Source organism: Pseudorca crassidens, chromosome 16, assembly GCF_039906515.1.
Source record: "Pseudorca crassidens isolate mPseCra1 chromosome 16, mPseCra1.hap1, whole genome shotgun sequence".
Classification (NCBI taxonomy): domain Eukaryota; kingdom Metazoa; phylum Chordata; class Mammalia; order Artiodactyla; family Delphinidae; genus Pseudorca; species Pseudorca crassidens.
Genome location: NC_090311.1, coordinates 78,215,174 through 78,230,895, shown reverse-complemented (window position 1 = coordinate 78,230,895; position 15,722 = coordinate 78,215,174). Strand labels below are relative to the sequence as shown.

At 37.4% G+C, this 15,722-nt stretch overlaps 1 protein-coding gene across 3 annotated transcripts in view; it reads right to left on the bottom strand.

Annotated features, from left to right (window-relative positions):
- Positions 1-15,722, bottom strand: part of ERO1B (endoplasmic reticulum oxidoreductase 1 beta) — a 64,020-nt gene that overhangs the window by 13,775 nt on the left and 34,523 nt on the right. For 2 of the 3 annotated variants that reach the window (XM_067711020.1, XM_067711022.1), the window contains exons 7-10: positions 12,924-13,044; positions 12,741-12,787; positions 5,103-5,114; positions 2,594-2,620 (exon numbers count right to left, since the gene is read on the bottom strand). In XM_067711020.1, the coding sequence (XP_067567121.1) occupies positions 2,594-2,620; positions 5,103-5,114; positions 12,741-12,787; positions 12,924-13,044 (207 nt within the window). The remainder of the gene's footprint in view (positions 1-2,593; positions 2,621-5,102; positions 5,115-12,740; positions 12,788-12,923; positions 13,045-15,722) is intronic. The other variant, XM_067711021.1, reaches the window with a different exon arrangement.

The following is a 15,722-nucleotide window of genomic DNA, read 5'->3' as shown; positions in this document are numbered from 1 at the left end:
CGCAGAACAATTAGTTTTTCCCCTTTCCTACCACCCAACAGAGTTTGGTTTTGTCTTTTTTGCTTTTTGGTTTTTTTACTCTCCCTATGGGGAAAAATGGGCTTCAACAGTGGAAACTAAGAAACAATCTCATTTATATGCTGAAGGATTTTTTAAGAGTATGTATGTGGCTTACTTTGCATCCTTTCAGGATCTTTTAGATCTTCAACTTACTTTCCGTTTATGTTCTACCATAGATGGCTCTGAAGCAAGTAGCTTCTAATAGGAAAAAATAATTATTTTGAGATCTCATTCCCTAATTCAAAATTCTTCCTAGAGCATTCTCATCACCACGGATAGAGACCAAAAGGTAGAAATTCAGTTCTATTTTGTGGCTTCTTCATAAAAGTATATGGCCAAATTTGAATGCTTATGGTAACAAGGGATATAAACAATATGAATAACTTTGATAAAACATTAGGTATTAACTTCTCTAGTAAAACTTTTAATCAAATCTGTTATCAAGTACGAAAATGATCAGATTTGAAGTTCACTTCCTCTTCCTTCCAACCTACTTCTCTAAGCAGTAAAATATCTAAAGACAAGAGAAGGGAAAACAGGCAAAGCAAAGCTCATGAAAATTCATATGCCTAAAAATGAGAACATGAAAACCAGGAGGGAATTCTAATTTGCAAAGCCCACAAAGCCCCTTACCTAAAAGGGGATGGGTGGTAAGAGGGAAGGAAGGAGTAGACCTGTACGTCTGTAAACTGTGAAAATTAGGTAACTTCAAGCAAAATCTTAATAATAAAAGATGAGCCAAGTGAATGCACCAAGAAGACACACAACACTCTTAGCAGAAAGTGCTGGAGAGGTGCTCCCCGCCTGCGGTCTGCTGCCAGCCCTAATGCCTGGCAAATCCAACAATTCAATTTAGAAAGTGGTTCTCCTCTTCCTCTTCTGGATTTAATTTCATTCAAATTCATTTTCATCAACTGAATTACAGGACACCAATATATAACTTTTTCTCTCACAAAAGGGCTAGATATATTGTTAACACTATTATTTGGCATTTGTACACTGTTTAGTGATTTTCGAAGCAGTTTTCACAGGCATCATCTACACTCACAGTGTAGGTAAGCTGGATGGCTGGTGCCACTCTCGTGCCCCAGATCAGGAAATTGAATCTCAGAAAAGTTGCCTACAAATAGGAGTTCTCGCTGGACTGTGTATCAATATTCAGAGACTCCCATCAATAGGATACTAGGAGAGTGGTTGATATAGTATACCCTAGAATCCGATACCGCCCATAAATTTCATTCTCATCCTCCATTATCAATATGCAGAGTCTCTGACCACCTCTTTTAACCTAAATACTGCTTTCCACAATTTGTGCTCTTAAAATAAAGTTAATTAAACAAAGATAACCATCTCTTCCCACATTGGCCATTTATCAATATAATTCCTAGCAGTATCTGCACATCAAAAATAGTTCATTGGGCTTCCCTGGTGGCGCAGTAGATAGGAATCTGCCTGCCAGTGCGGGGGACACAGGTTCAATCCCTGGTCCAGGAAGAGCCCACATGTCACAGAACAACTAAGCCCGGGTGCCACAACTACTGAGCCTGAGCTCTAGAGCCCGCGAGCCACAACTACTGAGCCCACGTGCCACAACTACCTGAAGCCCGCGTGCCTAGAGCCCGTGCTCCACAAGAGAAGCCACCACCATGAGAAGCCCGTGCTCCGCAACTAGAGAAAGCCCGTGTACAGCAACGAAGGCCCAACACAGCCAAAAAAAAAAAAAAGCTCATTAAAACACAAAGAGAAATCATGTTCATAAGTTAACACGACTGATTAACAAAGATAAAATGGAATTAAGTGCTTAGTTTAACTCAGTAGAGTTCCTATAAGGTTATGGCTATGAAATATCCATTTTCCAGTGTCATTCAACTTGCTTATCTTTCATTAATATATTTGAACTTTTGGTTTCATAAATTAATGGCAATTTGGTAAATTTTTTAAAAGCAGCATATATCCAGTTATTAACCAAAGTTGTTAAAATCCTAGAATGTTTCAGCTTTCCATTAATAACGTTTATAATTTCAACACTAGAAAATATAAGAATGCGAAGGTATATGATATATTGGGATCTATATTACTTTATCCTTTAGTTAGACAAGTTTAGACTATATGTGTAAACATGTTTAAAACCTTCTGAATTCAAATTCATCTTCCCTTAATTTCATATATAAAAAAAAGTACTTCCTTCCAAAAAGAATGCCTCTACTTAAAAAAACAGACTTGCATAGTGGTTACTAGAAAAGTAGTTTGGATGAGTATTACATACAGAATGGAAATAAGACTGGGACCCAGTTCTGGAACCCTGATGACCGCATCTGCCCTGTATATTTCCATAACACTGGTTTTTAGCTGACCAATATCCTCAAAATTTTCAAATAATTTTATCCTAAACTATAATAACCTAAAACATGTTATTTTCTTTCAAACATTGTCAAGATTTAATGAATCCTAAAACTTACAAATATATATTAAATAAATCAATTCATTTTTTTGCAAGATGCCAATAAATTTAAAATGCAGACATTAAATTTACCTTCCAGCCACGTGTAGAACGATTCTCCTAAAAAACAAAACAAAAACAATCAAAATTATACACACACAGAATTGGGTTAAAATGTTTAAATGGTCATTCATAAATAAGAATAAATTGTCTATAAAACATTTCTCATGACAGATTAAGGAATATGTCCACTGCTCATGTGTAATGGAAAAATAGGCATATGGTTCTAGAAGATAAAGTCCAAAAGTTACTGAAGTAGTTTTGGGAAAAAGTTCTTATAAATGACATTTTGACTTGTAAAATTTTTGAGAAAACTTCCAGTCAAAATATTATGTAAACCTTATTCACTTGAAGGCTTAAATATCCATAAGTATGAGGAGAAACAATCTTAAATTTGCTTTTGATAACCATAGCATTATTCAAAACTTCCAGAAAAAAGTGAATATGAAAATCAAATTATTAATTCCGTTTTTCCTGAGCAATAAACCTAAGTATATTTCCTCAATTATCTAAAACTACTAAGTTTTAAGAGATAATAAAAAAGTTCCCTAAATTTTCAAAATAATTCTTGAGAAAAGTTAACGACCAGAATATGAAGAGGCCTTCCTTGTGTACTATGCTAAAAGAACTATTTCTAGCCCAATATTGTTCTGAGTGAAAAGAAAAATGGCAGTCAATAAAGATAAAAAAACAGTTAATATACTTCCTATACTCATCCTTATTTTTTTTTTTTTAACATCTTTATTGGGGTACAATTGCTCCACAATGGTGTGTTAGTTTCCGCCTTATAACAAAGTGAATCAGCTATACATATACACACGTTCCCATATCTCTTCCCTCTTGCGTCTCCCTCCCTCCCACTCTCCCTATCCCACTCCTCCAGGCTGTCACAAAGCACCGAGCCAATATCCCTGTGCCATGTGGCTGCTTCCCACTAGCTACCTACCTTACTACGTTTGTTAGTGTGTATATGTCCATGACTCTCTCTCGCCCCGTCACAGCTCACCCTTCCCCCTCCCCATAACCTCAAGTCCGTTCTCTAGGAGGTCTGCGTCTTTATTCCTGCCTTACCCCTAGGTTCTTCATGACATTTTTTTTTCTTAAATTCCATATATATGTGTTAGCATACGGTATTTGTCTTTTTCTTTCTGACTTACTTCACTCTGTATGACAGACTCTAGGTCTATCCACCTCATTACAAATAGCTCAATTTCGTTTCTTTTTATGGCTGAGTAATATTCCATTGTATATATGTGCCACATCTTCTTTATCCATTCATCCGCAGATGGGCACTTAGGTTGTTTCCATCTCCGGGCCTCATCCTTATTTTAATTGCGAAAAGCAAAGCATGATGATAAAAACTCAACACATAGGTGAGTTGAGCAAGGAGTCCAGGGGATAAATTAGATGGTGGGGAATTACTTTGCCTCCTGAGAGTCTTCATCCTTAGCAAAACAACACAAACATCTTCCTAGAGAATCATTCATTCAACATACTCTTACTTAGATGATACTCTTACACAAAACATCATTCATTATCTCACTTGTTTACTCAAAAAGCCCCAGCTGCTAACAGGAAAAGTCTAGCTCCTAAGGTCCTCAATAATCTGGCCTCTACTCATCTTTCTAATTTTAAAGTACCCCATATATGAAGTCTTTCCTACTCTCCCCAAACATGCCTTGTTTTTCCTTTCTCAACCCCTTGGTCCATGCTGTCATCTAAGTAGCACACACTATCCAATTCTTCAGGCTTTAAACCAGTCCATCATTCAAGTCCATCTCAAATGCCACCTCCTCCAGTAAATTGTCCCAGTGAGGCAGGATCTGTTCTACCTCCGAAGAGCTATACCACCTACTGTTGCACTATGTATGTAATACTTCTTTATTATCACGTATGTACAGTGCTGATCATTCCCACTATACATATTTTTAGCTCCTAGAGGGAAGGCATGTTTTATACATCTTTCTATCCTTTACAATGCCCATCACAGTCCTCTTGACACATAGGGTAACTTTATTTTTTTAAATAAATTTATTTATTTATTTATTTATTTATGACTGTGTTGGGTCTTTGTTGCTGCGCGTGGGCTTTCCCTAGTTGCGGCAAGCGGGGGCTACTCTTTGTTGCAGTGCATGGGCTTCTCATTGCGGTGCCTGCTCTTGTTGCGGAGCACGGGCTCCAGGCACGCAGGCTTCAGTAGTTGTGCCTCGTGGGCTCTAGAGCACAGGCTCAATAGTCGTGGCGCACAGGCTTAGTTGCTCCGCGGCACGTGGGATCTTCATGGATCAGAGATCGAACCCATGTCCCCTGCACTGGCAGGTAGGTTCTTAACCACTGTACCACCAGGAAAGTCCCTAACATAGGGTAACTTTAAATTATAAAAAACATTCTTATTTTTTTGGTCACCATTGATTGGTAGCTATTTTCTGAAAAAAAGTAGGATACTTTCTTTTGAATTAAAAACAGGAAAAAATCAAATTTTGATCATTAAAGGCATTTCTTCTACATTTGAAGCAAACATAAAATGAGACTTTTAACTTACCATCATCTTCTCCTGAAAGAGAAAATAATAGACAAGATTTTAGAAAATGTCTTACACAGTTCAGATTCCAATCCTATTTATTTATGGGATTAAAACTTACTATGTGTTAAACTATTAATTATACCATGAACCTTGCTCAGTGTGTAGTTACCCTGTAAATAAGACTTCTTAATAAGAATATAGGCCAAAGAGTACAAGATTTTCACGTATGTTTTATGCAATAAATAGTAACAGAGAGTAACTAAACAATCATAAAGACCACCAGTTTCAATAATTAACAAATATACAGTCACTCCTTTAATCATTATGCACACAACTCTCTGAACATGTGTTTCCAGACTGGAGTACTTTTCTTTTTTAAGTTACTGCTCCTCGGCACATATTCACCTTAACAAAAGCACTTCCCAAACTCTAGTCAGTGAAAGCATCCCTGCAGGGGTTATGGGGCTGCCTAGATGTGGGGGAGAGGCCAGAAGGCTGGGCTTTCAGGCTCCACAGCAGCCCTGTCTTGATTAGCTTTACATGTGGAATTCTGACAGAAAATTTCATTTTTGGAAAAAAGCTGTTGGAAAGCTAGCTGTGGAAGCCAGGAATAGTGTGGAAGAAACACAGTTAAGAATATTAACCACCAAACCAGATCTACAACAAATGCTAAAGGCACTTCTGTAAGTGGGAAACACAGAGAAGAAAAGGACCTACAAAAACAAACCCAAAACAATTAAGAAAATGGTATTAGGAACATACATATCGATAATTACATTAAACGTGAATGGATTAAATGCTCCAACCAAATGACACAGGCTTGCTGAATGGATACAAAAACAAGACCCATATACATGCTCTCTACAAGGGACCCACTTCAGACCTAGGGACACATTCAGACTAAAAGTGAGGGGATACAAAAAGATATTCTATGCAAATAAGAACTAACAGAAAGCTGGAGTAGCAATACTCAGATAAAACAGACTTTAAAATAAAGAATGTTACAAGAGACAAGGAAGGACACTACATAATGTAGTGTCAATCCAAGAAGAAGATATAACAATTGTAAATATTTATGCACCCAACATCGGAGCACCTCAATACATAAGGCAACTGCTAACAGCTATAAAAGAGGAAATCGACAGTAACACAATAATAGTGGGGGACTTTAACACCTCACTTACACCAATGGACAGATCTTCCAAACAGAAAATTAATAAGGAAACACAAGCTTTAAATGACACAATAGACCAGATAGATTTAATTGATATTTATAGGACATTCCATCCAAAAAGAGCAGATTACACTTTCTTCCAAGTGCGCACAGAACATTCTCCAAGATAGATCACATCTTGGGTCACAAATCAAGTCTCAGTAAATTTAAGAAAACTGAAATCATATCAAGCGTCTTTTCTGACCTCAAAGCTATGAGATTAGAAATGAATTACAGGGAAAAAAACACAATCAAATGGAGGCTAAACAATATGTTACTAAATAACCAAGAGATCACTGAAGAAATCAAAGAGGAGATCAAAATATACCTAGAGACAAACGACAATGAAAACACAATGATCTAAAACCTATGGGATGCATAAGAGGGAAGTTTATAGCTATACAAGCCTACCTCAAGAAACAAGAAAAATCTCCAATAAACAATCTAACCTTACACCTAAAGGAACTAGAGAAAAACGAACAAACAAAACCCTAAGTTAACAGAAGGAAAAAAAATCATAAAGATCAGAGCAGAAATCAATGAAATCGAAACAAAGAAAACAATAGCAAAGATCAATAAAACTAAAAGCTGGTTCTTTGAGAAGATAAACAAAATTAATAAACCATTAGCCAGACTCATCAAGAAAAAGAGGGAGAGGACTCAAATCAATAAAATTAGAAATGAAAAAGGAGAAGTTACAACAGACACTGCCGAAATACAAAGCATCCTAAGAGACTACTACAAGCAACTCTATGCCAATAATATGGACAACCTGGAAGAAATGGACAAATTCTTAGAAAGGTATAACCTTCCAAGATGGAATCAGAAAGAAATAGAAAGTATGAACAGACCAATCACAAGTAATAAAATTGAAACTGTGATTAAAAATCTTCCAAGAAACAAAAATCCAGGAGCAGATGGCTTCACAGGTGAATTCTATCAAAAATTTAGAGAAAAGCTAACACCCATCCTTCTCGATCTCTTCCAAAAAATTGCAGAGGAAGGAACACTCCCAAACTCATTCTATGAGGCCACCATCACCCTGACACCAAAATCAAACAAAGATACTACAAAAAAAGAAAACTACAGATCAATATCACTGATGAATACAGATGCAAAAATCCTCAACAAAAATAACAGAATCCAACAATACATTAAAAGGATAAAACACCATGATCAAGTGGGATTTATCCCAGGGATGCAAGGATTCTTCAATATATGCAAATCAATCAGTGTGATACACCATATCAACACACTGAAGAGTAAAAACCATATGATCATCTCAACAATGCAGAAAAAGCTTTTGACAAAATTCAACACCCTTTTATGATAAAAACTCTCCAGAAAGTGAGCACAGAGGGAACCGACCTCAACATAATAAAGGCCATATATGACAAACCCACAGCAAACATCATTTCCAACAGTGAAAACCTGAAAGCATTTCCTCTAAGATCAGGAACAAGACAAGGCTGCCCACTCGCACCACTATTATTCAACATAGTTTTGGAAGTCCTAGCCACAGCATCAGAGAAGCAAAAGAAATAAAAGGAATACAAATTGGAAAAGAAGAAGTAAAACTGTCACTGTTTGCAGACGACATGATACTACATACAGAGAATCCTAAAGATGCCACCAGAAAACTACTAGAGCTAATCAATGAATTTGGTAAAGTTGCAGGATAGAAAATTAATGCACAGAAATCTCTTGCATTCCTATATGCTAACGATGAAAAATCTGAAAGAGAAATTAAGGAAACACTCCCATTTACCACTGCAACAAAAAGAATAAAATACCTAGGAATAAATCTACCTAGGGAGACAAAAGACTTGTATGCAGAAAACTATAAGACACTGATGAAAGAAATTAAAGATAATACCAACAGATGGAGAGATCTACCATATTCTTGGACTGGAAGAATCAATATTGTGAAAATGACTATACCACCCAAAGCAATCTACAGATTCAATGCAATCCCTATCAAATTACCAATGGCATTTTTATAGAACTAGAACAAAAAATCTTAAAATTTGTATGGAGACACAAAAGACCCCGAATAGCCAAACCAGTCTTGAGGGAAAAAAGTGGAGCTGGAGGAATCAGACTCCCTGACTTCAGACTATACTACAAAGCTACAGTAATCGAGACAATATGGTACTGGCACAAAAACAGAAATATAGATCAATGGAACAGGATAGAAAGCCCAGAGATAAACCCATGCACCTACGGTCAACTAATCTATGACAAAGGAAGCAAGGATATACAATGGAGAAAAGACAGTCTCTTCAATAAGTGGTGCTGGGAAAACTGGACAGCTACATGTAAAAGAATGAAATTAGAACACTCTCTAACACCATACACAAAAATAAACTCAAAATGGATGAGAGACCTAAATGTAAGACCGGACACTATAAAACTCTTAAGAGGATAACATAGGAAGAACACTCTTTGATGTAAATCACAGCAAGATCTTTTTTGATTGCCTCCCAGAGTAATGGAAATAAAAATAAACAAATGGGACCTAATGAAACTTAAAACCTTCTGCACTGCAAAGGAAACCATAAACAAGACGAAAAGACAACCCTCAGAATGGGAGAAAATATTTGCAAACAAATCAACGGACAAAGGATTAATCTCCAAAATATATAAACAGCTCATGCAGCTCAATATTAAAAAAAAACCCAATCCAAAAATGGGCAGAAGACCTAAATAGACATTTCTCCAAAGAAGATATACAGATGGCCAAGAAGCACATGAAAAGCTGCTCAACATCACTAATTATTAGAAAATGCAAATCAGAACTACAATGTGGTATCACCTCACACCAGTTAGAATGGACATCATCAGAAAATCTACAAACAACAAATGCTGGAGAGTGTGGAGAAAAGGGAACCCTCTTGCACTGTTGGTGGGAATGTAAATTGATACAGCCACTATGGAGAACAGTATGGAGGTTCCTTAAAAACCTAAAAATAGGGCTTCCCTGGTGGTGCAGTGGTTGAGAGTCCGCCTGCCGATGCAGGGGATATGGGTTCGTGCCCCGGTCCGGGAAGATCCCACATGCCACGGAGCAGCTGGGCCTGTGAGCCATGGCCGCTGAGCCTGAGCACCCGGAGCCTGTGCTCCGCAACGGGAGAGGCCACAACAGTGAGAGGCCCGCATACCACAAAAAACAAAAACAAAAACAAAAACAAAAACCTAAAAATAGAATTACCATATCACCCAGCAATCTCACTACTGGGCCTAAACCCAGAGAAAACCATAATTCAAAAAGAGACATGCACCCCAATGTTCATTGCAGCACTATTTACAATAGCCAGGTCATGGAAGCAACCTAAATGCCCGTCGACAGACAAATGGATAAAGAAGATGTGGTACATATATACAATGGAATATTACTCAGCCATAGAAAGGAATAAAATTGGGTCATTTATAGAGACGTGGATGGATCCAGAGACTGTCATACAGAGTGAAGTAAGTCAGAAAGAAAAAAACAAGTATCGTATATTAACGCATATATGTGGAACCTAGAAAAATGGTACAGATGAACCAGTTTGCAGGGCAGAAAGTGAGACACAGATGTAGAGAACAAACGTATGGACACCAAGGGGGGAAAGCAGCAGCAGGTGGTGGTGGTGGTGTGATGAATTGGGAGATTGGGATTGACATGTATACACTGATGTGTATAAAATGGATGACTAATAAGAACCTGCTGTGTAAAAAAATAAAATTCAAAAATTCAAAAAAAATATTAAACAGCTGTTAATCGACAATTAGCAGTTTCAGTGGAGAAAGCATATAAACAGCATTAGTGAGAACTATTGCATTACTTCCTGGGGTACCCACTTTTCACCCAGGACCCACTCTCTCCCTTACCTAGTCTTTTGTCTCCCTCTTCTACACTTGTTTTTTCTCTGCTCCTCTTTCCTCTCTCTATCCTTTTCTCTATGCACTTTCCTTCCTCTCTTCATCTTTCCTACAGCCTCATGTCTCTAGTTTATCATAATATGGAAGTGAAGTATTTCTTAGGACTTGATGCTTTTATTAAATGAACAATTATATTTTCTGCTTTAAGAGTAAGTGATCCATATATATGGAATATAAAAAAAAAACAAAAACTGATCCTGTCCTAGGGGCAGGACAGGAATAAAGATGCAGACATAGAGAATGGACTTGAGGCCACGGGGAGGGAGAAGGGTAAGCTGGGACGAAATGAGAGAGTAGCCTGGACATATATACACTGCCAAATGTAAAATAGCTAGCTAGTGGGAAGAGCAGCATAGCACAGGGAGATCAGCTCGGTGCTTTGTGACCACCTAAAGGGGTGGGATAGGGAGGGTGGGAGGGAGACGCAAGAGGGAGGGGATATGGGGAGATATGTATACAGATAGCTGATTCACTGTTATACAGCAGAAACTAACACAACACTGTAAAGCAATTATACTCCAATAAAGATGTTAAAAAAAAGGGCTTCCCTGGTGATACAGTGGTTAGGAATCTGCCTGCCAGTGCAGGGGACACGGGTTCAAGCCCTGGTCGGGAAGATCCCACATGCCGCGGAGCAACAAAGCCCGTACACCACAACTGAGCCTGCGCTCTAGAACCCGCGAGCCACAACTACTGAAGCCTGCACGCCTAGAGCCCGTGCTCCGCAACGAGAGGCCACCACAATGACAAGCCTGTGCATTGCAACGAACAGTAGCCCCCATTCGCCACAACTAGAGAAAGCCCGCGCACAGTAATGATGACCCAGCACAGCCAAAAAAAAAGATGTAAAAAAAAAAAAAAAAAGAGAGGGCTTTCCTGGTGGCACAGTGGTTGAAGTCCACCTGCCGATGCAGGGGACACGGGTTCGTGCCCCGGTCCGGGAAGATCCCACATGCCGCAGAGCGGCTGGGCCCATGAGCCATGGCCGCTGGGCCTGCGCATCCGGAGCCTGTGCTCCGCAATGGGAGATGCCACAACAGTGAGAGGCCCGCGTACCGCAAAATAAATAAATAAATAAATAAAAGAGTAAGTGATCATAGAAAAGGTCTGAAAGGACACCTTCCAAACTCTGTACTACAGAAAAGAAAAAGTGTGTGGAGGTAGGGGTGGGGGAAGCGTTCCCTTTTTATGTAACTTTTGCATTGTTTCAATTTTTATAAAATCTTGTATAATAAAAACATTTAAGTTGAAAACGGAAAAGTTATGAGGTAAAAGTAGTAAAAAAGACAAAGGATAAGAAGCCATGCACACCTTCTTCACACTTTGATTATCTTGCCCAAGCAGTTTCAGGATGAATTTGGGAAAACTGCTGGCCATACTGTGAGTGCACATCTGAGAGTAGTCCATTCATCAAACTTCCTAAGTCACTCTGGTTCTGAGAAATGCCTAAAGAGATGAATCTAGACCAGGAAATTCAAGTTCCTAAATCAATCCTGGTCTAAAGAAAGCATTAGAATGGCACTTCAATCACAGGGCTGCTCCCAGGGTTTGAGTCCTCGTTGAGAATAGATTGAGGATACGCCTAATAATTTTATACTGAATAAACTCCAACTATGTAAGATAATGCTGTCCCATAGAACTATAACGACAGCCATATATGTAATTAAAATTTTTTTCTAATAAAAATTTGTAATGTTTTCTAATATCCACATTTTAAAAAGTAAAAGGTATACATGCACTGCAGTACATCAACAGTTTGTTTTGTGATGCAAGAGTTAAAGTAGTTCTACCAAAACAATCAGGTTCTGTTCAATGGCAAAAATATTTTATACTGCTTCAGTTTTTAAGCTGAAATGAACTAAAATGACGTAAAATGTAAAATTTAGTTTCACACTAGCCACATTTCATGTGCTCAACAGCCTGATGTGGCAAAGTGGCAACCTAACTTTCTGATACTTCTCTGCATCCTTCTGAATCAGAGTGCCGTGCATCGACCAGCACTTGGGCATCACCTGGGAGTCTCACCCACGACTTACAGAATCAGAACCTGTATTTAACAAGGCTCCTAGGTGATTTGTATGCGTACTGAAGTCAGAGAAGCATGCTATGAGTCACTGGTTCTGAAAGCGGCTGCATACTGGAATCATCTGGAGAGCTTAAAAAAGACCAACGCCTGGGTCCGAATTCCAAAGACTGTGACAACTGTTATGGGACAGGGCCCGGGCATTCAGATTTTTACCAGTTCCCCAGGAACCTCTAATATATATGGATTACCCATATATTCTAATTTATTTTATATATAGCTCCTAGTTTAGGGTCTGGCACATATCAGGCAGTCAATAAATGACAGTAATTATATAAAACGTGGAAATCTTGAGACCTAACTATGAACTAATCTTGTACTTTTGATCATTCAAAGTAAGCAAAAATATAAAATAGTTGAAAATTTTCTCAACATATAATTACAAAGGTATCTCGTAAACAATTTCTAAAAGCATGAAAATGTATCAAAAACCCACCTCGGCTGGGTGCCAGAGGATTTAAAGGACGATAAACAGATCGAGGTCTGAAAAAGAAAATACAAAACTCAAACGTAAAATGGTTTGACATTTTGATTAATTTTTTCCAAGAGAAACAAGTATTCCCCTTCTTCCACCCTCCCTCTAGTCAATCCTCCTCTTTCCCCTACCCCCTCCAGTTACTTGAAACAGTTTTCTTCGTAGATGCTGTTCCACACTCTCCACGCAGAGGGCCCTTTATAGCCAGTGTAACGCTCAGGATTCAGCAAAAGGTCTACATACTGAGCAGCTGGAGATCTCTCATCTGAACAAGAAACAATTCATGAAACCATCCACATTTCACTATTTATCTAAAATTTACCATTACAAAGCAAACAGGACTATCCAAAGGTTAGAGAAATGCTACGCTTTCAAGTCATCTCCAACTTAAATGGTAGAGTGGTTAGCACACTTGTGACTGTCCTTGACCCAGGACTTAAAATAACTTGAACTTGAGAGAGGAAATATAACTGCTCCCTTTCTTTTGGACACTCAATGCCCTCTTACGGAATGTAACAGGCTTTACCTTATTAGAGGCATTAATCATTTAAGTTTTAAGCAGCAGGACTGAAAAGACCTAACAGAATCATAACCTGTTCTTAATATTTTATGTGATTGCCCCCCTATGTATATATCTACCTAAACACATACTTGAAACATTTACTTTGTTTGCACATATTGTATCTTAAAAAAAAAGAAAAGATTTCCCTGATACTTTCTACTTGGACTTAGGAAGTAAATGGTGTAGTAACTTTGTGATTCAAATTCAATCATTCATAGAGTTACACAATGTTGTAGTAAAAAAAAAAGTTACAAATTTATTTTTACCAATGTTAATATATTGGTTAACATATTAATTGGTTAACATATTGGTGAGTAGGCACAACTTCAAGAATTTATTAACACATTTAAAATTAAATAACCATTTTCTGTGTTGAAACTCAAATTAGTATTTACTAGATCTCCACTATTTGGACAACATTTTGATAGAGATCTCTGGGGGATACAAAAGATAAAGAAAAATGGTCTTAATGGTCACATTCTGGGTAGAAAAGGGAAGCACATGCTTTGCGATCTACAGAAAAATTATAATGACTATGCTTCACACATCTATGCTCATACCACCTATAAGCTGAAATGCTATGTATGTTGGCATGGATGTATTCTTTTATGTATATGCTTCCTAATTTTTGGTGTCACGGTATTAAATCAATGGTATATAGACACCTGACTTGAAACAGGGACAAACATGGTCATTAAAATATGGGCCCTCTTGCTTTCATTACCTATCAGTCAAAAATATTCATTGGTCATTCAATGACCGTAGATTGAGATGATCCATAATCTTAAGGGGAAAAAAAGCAGCATCCTGATCCATACCTTTCAAAAACCACCTGATACTTTTGTGATGTATAAAGAGTACAAAGATAATCATAACGTATCATTACTAAACGAGTGGTGTCTAACTTACAGACAATGAAAACATGATTTTGAAGAATATTGGCTCTATTTCCAGCACTAACATTATATAGATATTCCACTAAATAAGTTAAAGCACAGAAAACGCTAACTTACAGATGGATGAACAGAAACTGTTGAAGGACATTTACTGATCAGGACTTAAAACAATAATTTAAAAAATCTTAATTGAAAAATAAAAATTCAAATCATTTAGTTAACGAAATATGGATTTTACAGTAAAATTTTAAGTTTTACAATTCACTAATTTCTGTTATATATTTCAAATTTCTTTGAGCTGTTCTCAAGTTCACTTGCAAAATTGACTCAGTTATGTATATAAGCTTTAGAAATATTAATATCATAAATATATACCCATTGACATATACATGTATACACACATGTATAAAGAACGTATGTGCACACACATAAGCCTTCACTTACGTACAGTCATCTATGAATGTGAAGATTGAATTAGTATCACCTCTTCGCCCAATTAAACAACAAACAAAGAAAAAAAAAACCCTGGATTCAAATATTAAAGTATATGGATTTAAAATATACTCTAAGGAAGTAGAAAGTCACATGAATAAAATCAATTATATCAGTTTTTAAAGTACTTAAGTAAACTTACGTTCTTAATGTTCTTAGTGTGCATTCCCTTAGTTCCCAAATCAAAAGTTGTTTTAAAAAATTTAATACTTTTTCAAATCATGAAAAAGGTGTTTTGTTAACCTACAGAAGGTATCAGCAAACTATGGCCCACAGGCCAAGTCTGGTCTGCTGTGTATTTTTGTAAAGAAAGTTTTATGGGAACACAAGTCATGTTCATTTGCTTATGTGCCACTTTCACGTTATTATGGCAGAGTTGAGCAGTTGTAAGAGAGACCATATGGTTCACAAAGCCTAAAATATTTACTGTCTGCCCATTTACAGAAGAAAAAGTTTGTCAGCCCCTGACCTATACTGACAAGAATTTCATGACATCCACAGTGAGGAACGTATGTGGGAAAAAGCATACACAGGCTGAGATTCCCTATAAACACACCCATCCTTAGTCCCAGGGCCACCTGTGACATGATCATAATTAAATTGTTCCCAAACTATAACTTCTTTCCATTTGTACAGCTGTATCATATGTTCAGGTAATGCTCTTGGATCCCTATTAAGTCCTCCCCTCAAAAAGTTTTCTCTTTTTCCTCCCTCTACAAACCTGCTCCAAAGCTATTCTTTCTTTTTGACCATGCTAACCAATACCTAAGGATTCAAAGAATTACTACTGAATCAAAATACCTAATTCTGGGAATTCATCAACTTGAACCAATATTTTTTCCTCCTCCTCAAGTACACCTTTTTTCCCCAGCTGAATTTTCTTTTCACTGTCCTAATTTAGTGTTAGAGTTACGAGGCCACACTGCATGCTCTATGGTGCCAGGCATCCTTCCCACCTTCTAACCCATATATCTCTTAATACGTAATGGTTGC